This window comes from Tyto alba, unplaced genomic scaffold, assembly GCF_018691265.1.
Source record: "Tyto alba isolate M040663 unplaced genomic scaffold, T.alba_DEE_v4.0 Super-Scaffold_1, whole genome shotgun sequence".
NCBI classification, from domain to species: Eukaryota; Metazoa; Chordata; class Aves; order Strigiformes; family Tytonidae; genus Tyto; species Tyto alba.
The window spans coordinates 31,770,940-31,789,436 of NW_024881261.1; the positions used below are offsets into that span (position 1 = coordinate 31,770,940).

The 18,497-nt window shown below is 39.5% G+C and overlaps 1 protein-coding gene across 5 annotated transcripts in view; it reads left to right on the forward strand.

The window, feature by feature from the left end:
- Positions 1-18,497, forward strand: part of GRID1 (glutamate ionotropic receptor delta type subunit 1) — a 546,772-nt gene that overhangs the window by 203,490 nt on the left and 324,785 nt on the right. For 4 of the 5 annotated variants that reach the window (XM_042786743.1, XM_042786724.1, XM_042786731.1 and 1 more), the window contains exon 3: positions 17,984-18,268. In XM_042786743.1, the coding sequence (XP_042642677.1) occupies positions 17,984-18,268 (285 nt within the window). Of the gene's footprint in view, positions 1-403; positions 469-17,983; positions 18,269-18,497 lie in introns of those variants that run through there. The other variant, XM_032994095.2, reaches the window with a different exon arrangement.

Genomic DNA, 18,497 nt, shown 5'->3' on the forward strand with positions numbered 1-18,497 from the left:
GCTCGCAAAAACCTTTTAATCCAGTTTTGATGTTCAAAGAAGCTTCACTCCTAAGCTACCTGAAAAGTTGTGGTCAGTGCAGTTACTTAAATGTATAGTTAATCTGGAAAAGCAGATAGTCACTCCTGCCATTTATCACAATGCACTCTTTTGCATGCACAGAAGTCCAAGGAGGTTGGAAAATCTTAAGTGAGAAAAGATAATGTTGCATTTCATTACATTGCAAAGAAATGTCTCTTGGAGTGGAAGGGAGGAGAAATGGTTTTCTCTAATTGTTCGGGTTCTCTGTCACAAAGTAGGTTTAAATGTACTTGACAATCATTCTCCTGCTGGCAGGATGTGGTCATGCAGCTGACTTGTAACATCTTGCTATGCTTTGTTGTAGCCAACAGGCCAAGGAAGAGAGGAAGGAATGTGTCCTTACAGTGGATGTTGGCCTTGGTCTCCACCGTGTCCAGGCGGTGCCTGGTATGTGGCAGCCACTCTGCACTAGGAGAGGGCTGTGAGCAAGGAGCATCTTATATGTGCCTCCGTTACACCTAGCTGTAATGTGCAAAGTGTGCAAGAAGGAGCTAAATTTCCCTCAAACTATAAGCTTGCTTCGGGCTGGGGCCTCATTAACACCCTCCAGTGATACTATGACCAAGGATAATGTATTATGCCTTGGGCTGTACAGCTAAGGAACTCTGTTATCAGTGGGGAGGAAAAAAAAAAATCACTTTTCTCTTGTAGAACTGAGAAATACTTGTCAGTCTAAATATATATATTAAAAAAGTAATAATACTGATCTCCATGGAGTTTCAGAGCCATAAATGTGCAAGGTCATTGTCTGCCAGACAGATCGTCTCAAGACGTAGATTTGAACTATATCAAAATATTCTTATCATGCAAAGATGGAGAGTCTCTCTGACTGAGGAATCAGGTGACATGTCTTATCCAGGTGGTAGTTTTCCTGGTTGCACAAAATAGTTTCAGCCTGGTGAGTGAATAAATTCCATTTGATTTCTAAGAAGTTGCTTATTCAGATGTATCAGGTCCAAAATAAGTGGTTCATGATACTCTATGTATAATAAATATTGTAGAAAATGCCCAGGATTTTGAATCACTTTAGGGGGGATGTAGGAGGGGTGAGTATGTGCTTTCTAAAATGTTTTAGAACAACTGTACACTTGCATTACTGAAGATCCTGTCTGTCTATCAAGATTTTAGGACCTTTCTAAGCCAAGACACTAAATAGACCTAGCTAAAAATTCAGTTGTCCTGGTCCTAGCTTTAAAATGTAATTTGAGGGAAGATAAGAGAGCTGTGACAAAGGTTGAAAGGGTCAACAATAATAGAAGGCATTTAGGTAGGCTGCTAATGTGCAAGCCTATCTTGGTGATTCAGGTCTGTGATGAGAAGAGTCTGAAACTACCATTTCTGGTACGAGGGAGAAAAAGTTTTATGGCTGCATTGACTAATGTTGAGAGAAAAAAGAAGGGGAAAACCAAAGCATAGCTCTTTCCTGAAGATGAGGGAGTTCTGTAGTAATGAATTATTTACCTCATGGGGAAAATGCATCTGCTGGGCTATTAAGTTCATATGAAAAATGTTATTTATGAATCATTTTGTTTTGAAACTTCCTTCAGAACTGGCTTATATACAATGCATAATTTCTTTCTAAGATCATAAACTCTACAAAGATATAAATCAGCTGAAATTCCACTTTAAAAATGGGTATTCTCCTTTCCTTTTGTCTCTTATTTTTGCACAGATTTTTTTAGTGATAATATAAAAGTAACAATGGAAAGATCCACAAGCCACCTGTGATTGTGGAAAGACCTTGAAGCAAGGGTTGGTTACTGTTCATGAAAAAAATCAGTTTATAAAGACCAAAACCCAAATTAAGGCAGGAAGCTAAGTTTTTAGTGGGGACTTAAGTCAGCTGATGAACAAAGGGTTCTTCACAAAGTTGACTTTATTATAAAATCATCATAAAAGACAAGGTCTTTCACCACTCATTTTAAGGAAGGGGAGCTATAAGGTTACATGTGGGAAGAGACTCTGTGGTCCAGGAGAGAAAGGGGGATAGATGAGTCTTCAGTCTGAAGGCATCACATAAATCTGGAAGAGCCATCCAGATGAGGCTAATGTGTTCAGGAGACTGGAAATGGGGTGTTAGTATTTTTACACTATTTCTTCTTTTAGCAACTACTTCGAAAGCTATGGTATGTATTTCGACTGTTAGAGATCCTTGAATGAAAAATTATAGCCTAGTCTAGTGCTCATGAAATTGAATCTTTGGGAAAGGGCTATTTCAAGTAAATTGGGAAGCTTGGAGAGCTAATAATAACCATTGGGTCTGCAGAACCAGACTACAGTGTTTGAGCTCTTGTAAAACTGCACCTTCATGACATGTCTAGAGAACTAACCTCGGAAGGCAGTGCCTCGCTGTGGGAGAGGTTTGGGAAGCTTTATAAGTCCACAATGCCAATTGTGTAGGCTATTAGAAATCAGACAAGTGATATTCTAGAGGGTAGGGAGCTATCAGGCCTGAGTATTAATTCCTTCCAGCCCCACACCTTACAGTCAAGTTACTTTATGAAAAAAGAATGAAAAATATAAAGAATGTGATGATTTAGTCTGTGTATATAGCATATGTACTGGATGGGGCAGTGATTTTATAAAGAAGATGTAAAAGAAAGGAAAAAAATCAGAGTATAACAATAATGCAATAATAACAAAAAACCCCCCACCTATCCCTGCAGGGAATATGACATAGTTATTGTCAATATGTCCAGGCTCTAAAGCTGACGTTGTATTGTCTGTGGTGCCCTGCTGTAACTTGGTTTTTAGCAGTCCTGGAATGTGAGTCCTTCTCTCACAGTTAAATTCCCTGATGGTTGGGACTGTGTGGGAATCGCAAGAAGGCTGTAGCTGCTGTGGCTGTCTAACACTGGGCATCTGAATTTTTTACTTGGCTTATGACTTGAGCATGTGACTATAATATGTATTCTCTGAAAATCTGTATGACCCAATAATGAATGCACACTTAGTTGTAGTAAAAGCCTTTAGCAAGAAGTTGGTGACCTATGAATAAGCAAACAGAAATCATCATTTGTAGTTGTACTTCTGATTAAAAATTCACTTTTCTATTAAGTCATTTCTTATTTTATAACTAGTAAAAAGAGAATTGATATTTGACGGCAGAATCCTTCTCTGACCTACTCTTCCTGCTTCTATCTGTATTTGAGGTGCATCTTTTCCTTTTCTTAAATCAATTCCTATGTGTGACCAGGTTGGAATTTGACGCTAGCTTCTTTGGTATGAGGTCTGTTTTGTCAGTTCAAGCTTTTTCCTTTCACCTGTGTTGAACTCTGCACACAAGCTATGGTTACTGGTGTTACAATGCCGTGTAGAAACAGATTCAGGAAGATGCAATATTGGAATTCCCTATTGAGCATTACTTGTCCTGTCACATGTGATAATGTTTTAGTAACTGTTCGTTCCTTAGGATCGGTTCCTCTGACTGCAGCACACTAGTAGCTCCATCAGTCTTCCGAAGGATTCATTTAAATCTTGTGGTAGGACAACAGGGACAAAATTGCTTTGGTTCTAGTCTGTGACGAAGAAAGTTACCTGGAGGCTTTATACAATGAGATTTCATGAACGCAAACACAGCAGCCAATTAAGCTTTATTAGCAACCTAGCCTAAGTAACACCTAATCAGAGATGTGGTAACATATTTATGTATAGATAATGTCACGGGGCTCAAGTTATCCTCTATTACCCGCTTTGACAATTTTCTTTTATGCAGTTAATGAAATCAGATGAAATCAAAGGAACTGTATAACAGCCAAGAGCAGAGCCTTTAAGTGAAACAATATCTTTCAGTGGAAGGTGAGGTATTTTAATATCTGATCCTTTCTTTGTATGTGGTTCCTTATCGATTAGCCATTTTAGGTTTGTTTACTGATTAAATACGTGTTTTTTAGATGTCTCTTCCGTTGTGAGGACTGTAGTCTTTTTTATAACTTAATGATTAGCTTAATTTATATGACTATCTTATTTGCCTCAAATTATTCAATAAAATTTGTAAGCATTGCAATTAATTACAGGTCTGAAAATATGATGCTTTAATGTAATTTAGTAGTGGCATCAATTGTCTTAAAACATTTTACTTTTTAGCACAGTATTTTATCCATAGAAATTACAAGAATTACAAGAATTACAATAAATGCTCTTTGTAATTGTAATGAAGATGAAGAAGAAAGAAATATAGAGGACAGAAAGCTTGAAGTGACGGTCAGATGGGCTAATTAGTGATGGACACCATTTAAGGCAGAATAGGAGACTAGTGGAATAAAATACTAATACATATTTATTTTTGTTCAGTGAAGTAATGTATAAAGCTGGTTATTTTTTCCATATGGATTTAATACACCTGTTTTACATTGGGTCACTTTAGCAAGTTATTTTAAGGCTTAAATACAAAAAAAAGTGAAATTTGGTCTGAATTAGCTCCCTGAAACCTGAATTACATTAGCAGATTTCTTTACAGGTATGATTTGGTTGCTTCATGTTCCTAGAACCCAGTCAGTAGCTGAACAATGGAGAAGTAACTCTTGTATTTTTCTTAATAAATAAATAAATAAAATGCAGTCACTGCAGCACTCCAGTCCTGAGAGAGATCGCACAGCATCACTGTGGGATTGTAGCCCTGTGACTGCACGCACCCTTGCAGATTTCTCAAAGGGGTGCGAGGTGATTCCCCATCGTGCTGTCGTCTTGCTGTTTCAGGATTTATGTGCATACGCTTGGCATGGGCCCCTCTCTGTCCTGGTTTGCTGTTTTCAAGGTCTCTGTTGTGCATGTCAGCCTGTGCCCTTGCTCATCAGACTGGTTCATCACTTCCTCACTTGACTGTTGGCTGTCATTTCCCTTCTCATTGCTCTAGTTTAAAGCTCTTTTTACCAGTTTGGCCAGCCTGGTGGCAAAGATGCTTTTACACTACTGATTAGACAGGTCCTGTCTCTTCCCAGAAGTCCTTGGTCTTGAAAGAGGGTTCCATGTGTGTAAAATCCCTGTTGTTGACACCAGCTGTGCAACCAGGTATTAAAACCACAGGCTCTGCCTACTCCTCTTCAGGTCATTTCACCAGCCAGATTGAGAAGCAAAACACTGGTGTCCTCCTGCTCTCAGCCATTGCTCTCCGAGCCATGGAGTCATGCTTGATATGCCCCAGGTCTCCCGGGCACTAGCATGGGTGGCCATGCGGAAGAGCAGCAAGGGCATATGGGTGTGTGGCCTTTGTGTGCTGGGCAGGTGGGTGCTATAGAAGGAGAGGGAGACTTTCAGAAACCCCGCATTGCTGTTTGACAGGAACGTGAAAAGAGAATGTATACAGCAAAGAGAGAGACTTGACCACTTCTGAATGACTCTTGATTTGCCTTTCGGTGCGACTTTGAACTTTCCACTTTCGCCGTAGGTGTAGCTGAAAAGATGCTCACCTCTGTCAAACCTGTCTACCACTCCAGGGTACCTTGTTTGTTTTCAAACTGGTGTCTTCCCTAGAGCGACTTTCATGTGTAGAGGAACCCTAGGTGCCAGGTATAATCAGTCCAATTTTTAAACAATTTTGAATAATAAGAGATTAAAGAAATGCTCTTCATCTGTGCTGGTATGAGGTAAACTTGGTTATCCACAGCATAATAACTGTTTATTCACAGAGATGGAGGTTGAGATGGTTAAAAAAAAAAAAAAAAAAAAAAAAGAAAAAAAGAAAGAAAAAAGTGCAGTCCAAAATGGGAGAAACTTTTGAGAGGTCAGGTCTCATTTAAGCATCAAAAGAAAAGGCCTGGTCTTCCGTTGTTTTACCCAGTCTCTCTGGGTAAGAGGTGCATAAATGTTGAGACTTTTTGACAATCTGCCCTAAAGTTCACAGTGGGAACCATCAGGTGTTAAACACCTGGCTAATTTCATGTATTCAGATGAAAACTCTTAAACATTTTTAGGTTTGGTGTTTTTGCCTGATTTGTCTCATGCGGAGCTGAAGGGGGGAGAGAAATTCAGAGTAATGCTCCAATAACTTAGAGTAGATTTATTAGGTGTTAAAGTTATTTGTAGTGTCTGAAGTTACTCTAGGGCAACTGCTAAAAGGAAAACTGGAGAATACAGATTTTCAGTATTTTAATGCCACCCATTTTGTAGTGCTTAGATGGTCATGGGGATTTGAGATCTGTAAGCAAAGTGGGTTTTATGTAAGGAGTACTGGTGCTGAGTGAGGACAGGATCTTTTTCTTAGTATTGAGCAAAAATAATTTTGGCATTCATTATGTGTTTCATGGATGAGGAAAGAAGAAAGTGCTCCTTTTAAAGTTGATTTTAGAAAATGAAATAGCAACTTCAGACTGTTGCTAGGCTTGGGATATTTGCATAATCCTTGAATGCAATTGTAAGTATGTGATACATTGCAGAGGTCTTTCAATAGATCAACCCCTAAAACTTGTCAATAAATATATGCTATAAATATGTACTGAGTCACAGCTAGCTTCATAAACACTGCAAGTCTTTCAGCAGTTGGCATAAATAAATGAATGTTGTTTGGATAAGTTGGCTCCTTCACCATGGGCGTGCTTCCCTGGCTACGTGAATTTATTTCTAGTGTCTCATCTGCCTTACATAATATTGCTGTCCATTTTGCTGGTAGAAGTAGCAGCTATTGGAAGAGGAAAATAATAGACAGGACAATAAGGATAAGTTTTAGGGCTGCGCACTTCTTGATCTGGTCGCTGGAGTGCGGAACTTGCTGTCTGTGCAGGAGGCAATGGTAGCTTTTGTGAATTTACCTTGAATCTTGAAACATTTATCTTCTCATAACACTACTCTGGTAGTACTATGTATACCCCAGGGGCTCCATGCTAAGTCTCCTGCTTGAAGTTTAGGTCAGAGGACATGAAATGCTTCATTGGAGTGATGTTTGCAGTTGTTTGAATTTGTTGTTTTCAAATGGACGTTTTACTGAGGCACAGTGGCAGTTTGGTTACGGAAAAGTGATCATGCATCAGTGTTTTGGTTTGCTTCAAATTTCTAGGTGAGTAGGAGTGTGCAGTGAGTGGCACGTGCTTCTAATGTGCTGGGGAAACAAAAGAACAGATAAATCTTTTGTAGTTCAGAAGCAATGTCGTGATGTTTAAACTGATGCTCATCCCTCCTGCTTTCAGCATAAGGCATCACACAAAGGAGAACAATTTAAGGGGGACAAGGCCCCCCCCACTTCCTATTGGCACTTTTTGTGCATATGTATCATTGCTACTAATTAGACAGGCAAGCAGGGCTAACATGTTCCTTGCTTGTCAATACTGCTCAGAATCCAAATGAGTTTCTCAGTACCATAGAACTGGGAGGTTTTATCAGCTTGTCTAGAGTTGCTACGTTTGACTGCTTTTTGCAAATGGCAGGAGAGTGTTTTCCTTTTGCGCGTGCCGGAACTGAGCCTGAGCCACGCTGACGCTAAAATAATGCTCAGTGTGTACATGTAAAATAGTCCCAAAGGAGGCAGCAAAGTCAAGCATCGCTGCAGAATGCTAATGAAGGTGTGAAAAAAATACTTCTATAGCATTATGATTTATAATGAAAGGCAGGTGAAAGCAGAGGGTGAGAAAGTGCAACTTATTCTGTGTTGAAGGGCAAAAGGAAACGTAATTATTGAAGAACTTGCTAAGAACAGAAATCAAATATCTGGTATTCAGAAAAGCATTTGTTTCCTCCGTGGAACTAGTGCTAAAGGGGGAAAAGGAAAAAAAGGCAAAGCTGGTTCAGTTCTACCTAGTGCCTTAAAAGAGTATTGATGCTGTTGTGGTTAACGTGTAGCTCTGTAAAACCATGCTCTATTCAAAATTTCCAGAAATGCTTATTAATATTTTTAAATATCATGCCAAGCTATGATTCCAGGAGAAAGCCATTTACTAATAAAAGTATATTTTGCTGAGAAAACAGAAGTAGAGTTATTCTGGAGAATTTCTGTACTGTCAAGGTAGTATTTAGCTGCTTTATGGATTTTTTAATAATTCAGAAAAACTAGACAATATTTCAGTTCTGTGATGTTTCACATCATGTTGCTGAATTGTCATCTAAAATTTAAAATATTATTTTTTTAAAATACATACATTATGCAGTCTTCCCTGGTTTGGTTTTCTAAATCCACCCAACTGCAAAGACAATAGAAAAACTCAGCTATAAAGCAGATTATTAGCTATAGAGCTGTTTCTGCCCTCAGAGACTCTTACCTTCTTTGGAGAAGCTAGAGAGCAGTATCAGATCTGTCTTTCGTAAAAACAAGGCCATTTCTTATCTGTCACTAGCACTCTCAAGTAGTGCACTTCTGTGAATGGAGTATGCCTTGTACTGATTTCATGGTGGTAGCTTTTCCATGCAAATTGTAGTGTGGTCAATGAAGATGAACCCAAAAACCTTGCTTGGAAAAATCGATGCATTTGTTGACCACTTGATGGCATCACTCAGTTGTATGGAGACTGAACTGCTTTGCCAGTTTTACTTGTGTGCTTGGTGTGAGAGGACTTTGTTTTCTTTTAGACTATTAAAGAATGAAGAGAGCTATTAATATGCTCCCATAAATTAAATGAAAGCCACAACTCTGGTTTTGATAACTGCTTTCCTTCTCTATGGTATATTGCTTCCCATTGCTTACTATAATTTCTTTATCTGCATAAGCACAAACAGAAGAGGGGTCTAGATTGTGCCTCTTCCTGCTCCTGGTTAACTTCTCAAGGCTGGCAGCTAGAGGTTTAGTGGGTTCATATTGACACACAGAATGTTGTCGTGCCCTGAAATGTCCTTTTGTTTTGCTTTTCCGGGGAAGTTGCTTTACATCTCCGGTTGTTGCAGTTGATGTGGGTTCTAGGGAAAGGCTTTATGCTATTTTGTGTGTTCACTATAGGTCCTATAAACTAACAGTCTTTGGCAGCCTTCATACCAAAACTAGGTGATGTGTCTGTATGTGTGCAAGCCAGCAATGACAGTTCACTGAAAATGCTGAGCCATGGGGGTAATGGAGGAAGCAAGACACAGTGACTATTATTTAGAGGTAAAGGACAGTTCTGGTAATGTCAGGGAGCTCTGACAGTTTATAGATGCTGAGAACTGGCCCACAAGGCATCAGGTAGTAAAGCATATAGTTGAAAGCAAGTTGAAAATGTAAATACTGTTTCTCCTATGCAGCCAGTGTCAACAAGCAGCTACGAGGCGCCCCATTAACGCTCTGAGCAGCGACACGAAGGAGCCGGAGCCGGCTTCTGAGCCCAGAAGAGGTAAAGAGGCAGTGTGGGCAAAGAAGCACAGGGCAGACGATATCGTCAATGTGTCTCTGTTCTGCAAGTAGTGGTTAGTGTGTTTCTGGAGAAAAAATGCTTTAAAAAACCCATTGCTTTTTATCCTTCCCCTAGTCTTCCTTCTTCAGCTCAGGCTGCCGAAGGCTGGAAAACCAATAAAAAGGCAGCCCAAGAATGGGGAGAGGGCCTTTAATAACACTTTTTCCGAAAATTTTTTGGTAAACATTTCAAAATCTCATGCTTTCCTTAGCTTTTGAGGTGTTTTTAGGTGCTGCTTTGTCAGGGATATTCTGGTACACTGATTATATGTACACTTAAATAGGCACATTGATATATGTACATACTGGTTTTCTTGAACTTATGTACTGGTTTTCTGGAATCTTCTCCTCATAACTGTTGGCCTACTGAAATAATGGTCAATATCTTAGAAAATGTAAGCGATAATGTGTATCTAATACTTGGATCATGAAGTGCTTTGAGTTGGCCTGCTGTGAATTTTACCTAAATTGGAGACTGAAGTGTCTCCAATGGGACTTTACCCATACAATTTATGATATTTTTTTTCTGAAAGGAAAAAAGAAAGTGTTTATCAACTGACTTGCCAGTCTTAGTTCAGTTGCTAAGATTCAGTTGCTAAGAAAAAACACCTAAGATTCCCTTATCTTGTGTTTTCTAAGAAAAAAAATAAAGATAATGAAGGATGGAGTAAGAATTCAGAAACAGACTAAATGGTTATTTATTTATTTTTTTTTTTTTAAATCTATTACCTACTGTAGTGGTTTTGGTTGCTAGTTATCAGGAGACTAAGTAGCAAAAAAAACCCAAAACCCATGGAGGGCTCATGATGACAGTTCCACCTCTGGCAAATACTAGGTTTCCTTCATAGTTGCACTAAAAGGCAAAATTCAAGCCTGCAATGAGGTCAACAATGAGCTTCGCTAATTTTCATGGAGTTAATGGTAGTCTGTGCCTCTCTGGTAGTGTCCTGTCCGTGCATAGATGCTAATGATCCTGCTGCAGGTTGGCTTTTACGTTTTTTAGTTTTGCTGCTCTAAGTCTGTGATTTTAGGGGCCATGGCCCCAGGTTTTATTTGCTGTTTCCAATCACTTGCTAGGGACCTTACATCATGCGTATTTACACAAGGGAAAGTAGCATCTTGTCCAGAGATGCTCTGGCAATATGGTGTCTGTATGTCAGATTTTGAAGCTCTTCCTGAGCTTGTGAACTGGCAGGAGAAGGTATGCTTGGCTTGGAACAGGAGAGCGCCCTGCTCTGATTTATTGTGAATTATTCCCAATATGGGTTTCATGGCTTCAGAAAAAGGACGCAGAAAGGGAGCTTTCTTTGATGTGAGACTCTAGAAAATGGGGGGTTTGAGGAGGCAAACATTAGATTTTGCTTTGTTTTTGTGTTGGGTATGTGGTTCATTTGCTTTAAGTTTCTATCATGTTTCTCTGAAGTCCAGCAATAATGTTATCTATCTGACAAACTCCAGTCATATTCTGTTCTTTTTGGTTCTTAGACTGGTTATTTATTTTTATTTATTGCAAGTGAGCGTGCAGTATTGATTGGTCGTTGTATCTGTATTTTGAATGTCAGGCTAGTCACAGATGTTCTCCAAAGCCCTTCTCACAATGCGTTATTATACAAGGGGAATACTTTCATGCTTTGAAATTCTCATCTCTGGTGGAAGACTTGGTATCACATTTGGGCTCTGAATGTTAGGAAGCAGGGAAACACAATGGCTGTCCGGAGCTATGGTGAGGCTATGTCAGACATCCCTGTGGCTTCCAGAATAATCTCATCAAGAGCTGTGGGATCTAAAATGCCTGTATCCTGGTCCCAGATACAGAAGAAGAGCTGTTTAAATGAAACGGAGGAAATATTTACTCTTCTCAAATGTTATATCCAAAAAACATACACATCTAGGTTAGGGTGTTTAGGTTTTTTGATTGGTTTGATTTTTGCATCAAGCCACAGTGGAGTAATTGCAAATTTGCTTTCTTCTTTCAAGATGCGTTTTTTTTTTTTTTATTGGAAGTTTGTGTGGCATAAGATATATTCATCTTTGCTACATATAAGGAGATACAGAAATAAAAGTGCTACATAAACGATTTTTGCTGTCTACATTTGTTATCTTTTCTCTGTATTAACAGTTATACTGTGACAAGTAACTGTAGCTTTGTGTAGGGTTTTCATAATAAAAATAATAAATTCTTAGTTATTTGAAGAAACATGGTATAAGTACAGAATATAAAATTTAGTAAAAGCCTACAGAAATGGAACAAAGAAAAATCTATTTATTGCTGAGTATTCAAAGGAAGGACAACTGCATAGCATGACATTAGGTACTAATGATGCTGATTCATTATGAATTGCCTTTCTCACTTAAAGAAGCTGAAGAGTAAGCAAACATCATAAAATGTAAAGTAAGGAAAAAATGCTACGGGAAACCCCATTTAGTGAAACATCAGATTGAGTGAGTGCTTAGATGACTAATTTTGATGTTGTCCTTAGTTCACCAATAGTAGGAGTGAATCTTCCTATAGACCAATATTCTTAATAGAAACATTTTTAGTGATATGAGTAAGATTATTCTATAATTTTGTCTGCCTTATGGACTGGTTTTGCACAAAGGCATTTAAATTTTAAAGGCCTTTTGAGGCCTAATGAGAATTCAAATATAGATAGCTAATAGTCTTTTGCCATTTTTCTGCGTGACTGAATTAGCTGTAGGTTTGTGCCTTGACTTCATAGAAGTATGTCATGTACTACAGCAGAAACATTTGGGTTTTTTTTTAGATATGCATGAAAATGTTCACTTCTCTGATTTGGGTTATTTTGGTTTTTAGATGAAGAAATTGTATCATCATCTTCATAATTTTGAAATATTGCTTGGTGGGCTGAAGTCTTTTTCCTTCTGTTGTCATCCTTTCTTCAGTGCTTCAGACAAACCTCTCAGGACTTTTTCCATTCAATTTAGGGGTACCTCTATGGATACTTTTTCTGCAGACCTTACATCTTGATTAAAGATGCAGATTATCAGCTTTCTGGACTGATACATTTTTTTCTCCTAATGCTTTGCTGTTCTGGAGTTGCACCTAAAACTTCTGTTATGTGTATCATTTGCTAATGGACCAAATTGCTGATTAAATTTTGTACACATGAATAGTACAATAGCTAGTTCCATGTGTGTTAATTTGTATACAGTACATGATATTCTGCATTTGCTTGCTAGGCCAGTTGGTAGATTTGCTAACTATGCGTTTTCAGCAGATTAAATTACAGGTTGTGATAATCTCAAGAGATATTAGGATTTAGGTTCCTGAAATAGATTATTTATTGCTCCTTCCCCCCCCCCCCCCCCCCCCCCCCCCCCCCATTCTGTATTCTCTGGAATCTGATGTTTTAAAGATAAAATGATATTCCCCCCCCTTACTGTTTTTCAAAGATAATTTGTGAAAAATTATTTTTCTGACAGATTGACTGAGACAATAGTACTAAGGCAAGCATGGGGTCCCTCATCTCAGCAGGATGGTAGCTTTGAAACCTAATTACAAACACTTAAGTGCCAACTTTGTTAATCATTTTATTGCAGAGTACTACACCAGAAATATCAGCTATAAGCAGTGTGTCTGGATTTCCATTCTCTTTCCAGATCTGAAGTTCTTTTCCTTCATTTAAAAATCTTTCTGAGCAAAAAGGCAGCAACTTCTCAGTTTTCAAACGGTGAAATATTTTAAAATGTAAGTTATTTGTGATTAGGAAGATTGTCCATTAGCAGTGCAGTAAATCGCTCCTAAGCATTAGTCAAACTGAAAAAGAAAAAATTTCAAGTGAAAATAAAAGGCAGTTCAGAGAGAATTTATCAAATACGATCAGATGGTGTCCAGAGTGAGTAGGACCTGCTATAGTGATACACAGAAGTGAGAGACAGAAAGGCATTTAAGTTTGAAGAGGCAGTGTGAATGCCAGTATGTGGATACATTGTTAGGTCCAAAATTACAGTGTCAGCTCATCAGCTCATCTATTGATAATTGTGGAAACAAAGGAACAAGTTTCTACCCTTTTCTGGATAATAGGAAACCACTGAAAGGGAGACTGAAAGATGGTCATATAGTCATGTTGCCAGGAGCAATATAACAATTTTTCTTGGAGTATTTTGATTCCCTGCAATTTGGAGAGAGGGGGATTTACTTACAGAAAGATCTGAGCTGAAGCTCTTAATACAAATATCGCTATGAAGATGGTGCAAAATTGGGACTTCACATCGGCATCTGTTTTCAGAAATAGGGTGGCAACACACAAGGCAATGGTAGAAAAGCAAGACCTCAAACATGTTTGTAGCAAAGTAGAATTCTTGCATCTCGTGTGCAGTGAGCCGTCCCACTTACTAAAAAGGTCATATGGATAAGGTGCAGTCTGAAAAACAATAGCTGTTCTTCCAGGCTTGAGTGTGGTCCTAAATGGGATATGACTGGAGTTAGAAGTGTGGGTCACAGAATGAGAGAAAAGTTTAGTATGTATTGCTATGCTGTAAAAGTCAAGTTAGACAAATGGATGTTAGAAGATGCCCAAAATACATTAACTTGTGTTACTTCTGCCAACATCATGACAGAGATGACACAGAGAAGCTAAATGAAGAACAAGGCGATAGATGGAGAAGAGAGCAGACAGTGTCTTGTGAAACTCTATAGTGGAAATAATGGTTCAAGATGTAAAACATCAAGCAGATGTGGAAAGAGGAGTTTCTGAAAACAGACTTCAGAAGAATAGGCTAAGGGAGATACTTGACTAAACCACCTGAAAACTGGATTAATCAATCATTTGGTAAACTTCAGTGAAATCCATGTGTAAGCTTGAGAAATGGTCTGTTGATGGAGGCCAACACTGATGAACAACTACTATGACATAATTTAATCTGCTGAAACAGATGAACGCAGATTTATTCTTCAGGTATAGCGATGTTCATGTTTTTGTCATGTTAACATGGCCATTTCTTACTGTATGGTTTGTAGGATGTTGGTGTGTTCTTAAAATGAAGTCTGATGGTGATTAAGGCATTCAGTACAGTAAGCTAGTAACTATTGCTCTTCATATAACAGTGAAATCTGGAGGCAGGATTGCTAGGACATTGTGCCTTTTTATCAGTGGAACAAATACTTTAAAAGCATTATTTCTTGAAGCTTATCTACATAAATATATCTACAGGATAAGTAAATATGAAAGCATTTTAGTTGCTTAGTTACTTAATTACTACAACTATAGTAATTAAAGATCGCTAAAGATCACAAAGTATTCTGTCCTCCCTTCCCCTTACGTTAGTAGGTTGACGTGAACCAAGGCACTTCAAATCTGTATTTCAGCTTTAAGGAAATTAAGATGGGGGTTATGAAATTCATGTGCAAAAATTACAGGTTCTTTTGAGTGCTTATGAAGCTGCAACTGACAGAAAGAATTAGTGATTTATTCTGTCACATAGACAGGGATGCTTGATTGTTGCTGAAAATCCATAGCTAGTATGAAGTAAAACAGAAAGTTACACATCTTCTCCCATGTTGGAATTTTATATGAGAGAAAGTACAGGCACGTGGGGGGAAAATCCAGTTTTCTTCTGGGATTGTATAATCCCCACTCATTCTCTTGCTAAGGAATTTCAAGATATTTTAAGAGGTAATGGGTTTTTTAATGAATTGGAATCTGTTATATAGTTTTCCCCATTGTGTTACTCACGTAGAAAGTAATGTTTCTTCTTCATGTACTAGAAGCTTATTCTTACCCTTTAGTGTAATAAGTGTGGAGAGGGGTTGAACTTCTTGGAATCCATTCTATTCTTATATAGTAAAAGTCTTCTATTAGAAATATGACATGTTCTGTTTCACGTGCTGTGATTAGACTAAAGAAAGCAATTCAGAAACTATGAAACCTTTTTTCCTTAGTCATTCCAGTTTTTTATTGACTGCTATACTATCTCAAAACAGAGAGGCAAGAGGAGATAAGGCTTACTGTGTAGCATATGCTTTCAGGCAGAACATAATCAATTGACAAAATATCAGAATGTAGAAGTATATTGACTAATTCTTCATTTTAATCCATTGACACAAACTACAAAACATTGGGAAAACGCCTCAGCCAGAGCAGTCTTTGCTGAGATATTTCAGCTGTGTTCAGTGGGCTGTGCTGGGAGATAAGGGGGCCCATTTGCTGTGGTCTGTTGTATCTCTGGTCTTTTTGCTGCTCGTAGGTGAGCAGCTTTTGATTAGTGTCAACTGCTGAATGAAGTTATATCTCACTATATAACTGGTGATCGGCTTTATATTCCACAAATAAGTGACTCTCTGAATGCAGCCTCCCATCAGAAAGGGCTTTGCTTTTCTCTCCTTCTGTCTGCTTTGCAAGTAAATTGTTCCTTCTGCAGACCCATGTGGCTTGCTTTTCTCGCCCTTGGTGACAGCAGAGCTTGCTGGTTGGTGATCTCTGCAGGGGTTTATAGCTCAGCTCTGCTGTTCTCTCCCTCTGTTCCCACTTCTCTGTTCCCTCCCCTACTGTGACTAAATAAATTACCTGTATGACATGTTCAGTTTTCTCTGGCAAGAAGCCTGGGAAATCAAATCTGTTCCCGAACCTGGGTCTCCCATTTGGCAAATGTAATGCCTCCCTGCTGTTAAATCAGGTCAGCTCTCAGGAAAAACAAAGAACAATTTCATATAACTATAATCAACACAGAGTAAATTTAGATAATGCAGCTGACATATGTTTATTGTAAAGACCATCAAGGAAATAATTTTACAAGCACTTCATCTTTCTCTGTTGCATTAGGATACGTGTTGAATGTTCTGTTCATAGAGAAGATCAAACATTTTCTTTCTGTTATTCCATATCAAAGTGAAATTTATTTATTTTCTGTCAGGTCTAAGAAGATATTTGGTGAAATGTTTCATTGGTTGCATCAGAAACAGTTTTATGTATTTAATGACTGTGGCTTTCCATAATTAATTTATAATTAACTATTAATTACTACTAATTATTCATAACCTGTCTAGTTCCTTTGACTTTTTGGCCTCTGAAAGTGGAGATAAAAGTGTTTAGAGGAGGAAAAATAAATCGTTTTAACACATTGTGTTTGTTTTTCTACCCTTCCTCTCAGTCTGTTTCCACCAAAGATGAGAGGCTCTGGGTGAATAACGGGGTGGCAGCAGGTCTCTCCCGTGTTACCAGACCTGACATGTGCCCCGGCAGTCCCGCGGCACGTGTCCCGCGTGGGCAGCCTGCTCTCTCGCATGCCGAGGCAGTCACCTTCCACGGGGGAAGCACCGGTGTGGGCAGCTTCCCCGCTCCAGCTGGGAGCTGAATTCCCTGCTCAGCTGCTCTGTGTGTCCCACAGGGGCTTTGAATTCCACCCCGGAGGCTCTGTGGTTTATCAGTTGTTAGCAAGCTCACTTTAGACTGCAGTGGGACTGTGGAGCATCTCCAGTCACCTCCTGTCTGGCTTTATTGTGGTGGGCCTCCGTCCCGGGGAAGCAGAGAGGCTGGTTTCCTTTGGGCAGGCTGTGCTAGTGCCGGGGGGTTGCTTGGGGGCTGAAACAGCTACTGAAACCCTGAGCTCTCCCCCAGCCCTCTTCAAAGGAGGAGCAGGAATCGCCAAGTGCCCCTGGGGTACCCTCGGGGCTGGTGCAGCGCCAGCCTAGGAGCGCTCCCCGTGCTGAGCTCTCAGGAGCCAACTTTGCTGCCATTTATTATTCAAGAGGATTAGTAAAAATGGGCATCAACAGCTGCCTTACAGTCTTACCACTGCCGCTGACTAAATAGCCACCGAGTTACAGCTGGGGGCCTTGGCTGGAAACATTTTCCAACCCCAGCTGATTACTGGGTTGTCTTACCTGGAGTCCTGGGAAGAGTGAGCCGTGCGGGAGGCTGCCGGGCACCCTGAGCAGCAGGGCAAGGCTGTGCGTGGCTCTGCCCGAGCTGCCTGGCCTGTGTTTCAAACTCTGCTAATGCTTCATTCTCAAAAGCATATGGGGTCAAGTGTATATGCTGTGTTTTTAAAGGGTACATGCTTTTCCAGAACTTTTTAAAGATAGCTAAAGTGTTATTAATAATTGTTTAGTCATTCATGAGTTGCCTTTGTTCTAATGAGCTCCTCTGTTGTTTCTTCGTTGTTCTGAGATGCATAGTGAATGTTTTTTCATCAATTTAAAAATCCTTCAAAACTCTGTTGTGTAAGAAAAGTCCTTGAAGCTGAAAATGTTCTTTTTTGTCCAAAGCTTTCGTCCAATGTGCACAACAAAGATTAAGAGGTGAAAGCAGTGAAGTGGTTTTTAAAAGATGGGAATTCAGTTCCTCCCTCCACCAGGAATGACCTGAAGCAAGGGCCATAATCTCCATCTGCATCGGCTCCTGTCTGAAGAAATGACAGTAGTAATGTTATCTATCCTCAACTTTGTCTTATCAGCACAGATTGCAGATACTGTCTCCTACCGTAAAGATACAGGATGTTACTCTGAAAGTCTTCAGCTGATACTGCAATATAAATCATTCCAGGTCTATGTTAATGGCAAGGGCAAAGCCTGTCTTGTTCCCTTCTTAGCATCTAGGTTGGTCAAACGAATTGTTGAGCTTGTTCTAACCCGGCTTTATTTCTTGTCTCCTCCAGCCTGTGACCTGATGACCCTGGGGATCTTAGCCTTAGTGACGTCCACTGGTTGTGCCTCGGCCAACGCCTTGCAGTCCCTGACAGATGCCATGCACATCCCACATCTTTTTGTACAGCGCAACACAGGAGGGTCCCCGCGCACAGCCTGCCACCTGAACCCCAGCCTGGAGGAGGAGGAGTACACCCTGGCTGCCCGACCACCAGTCCGCCTCAACGATGTTATGCTGAAGCTCGTCACTGAGCTGCGGTGGCAGAAATTCATAGTATTTTATGACAGTGATTATGGTAAGTAAAGTGGAGAGTTTCAGACTCTCTTAAATTGATTTATTTTTAACTTGTAGATGGAGAGGAAAGTATAAAGGCAGGGGTGGAATATAACTTGCTGGGTTCTTCATTGACAAAGAGGAAAGTGTTTCAAGAGGACGCAGGTCTTTGCTTTGAAGGAAAGGTTGCTGTGAAAACTAGTTCTCAGACAAGCAGCAAAGTTGCTTAGCAACACCTACCAAGACAGCCA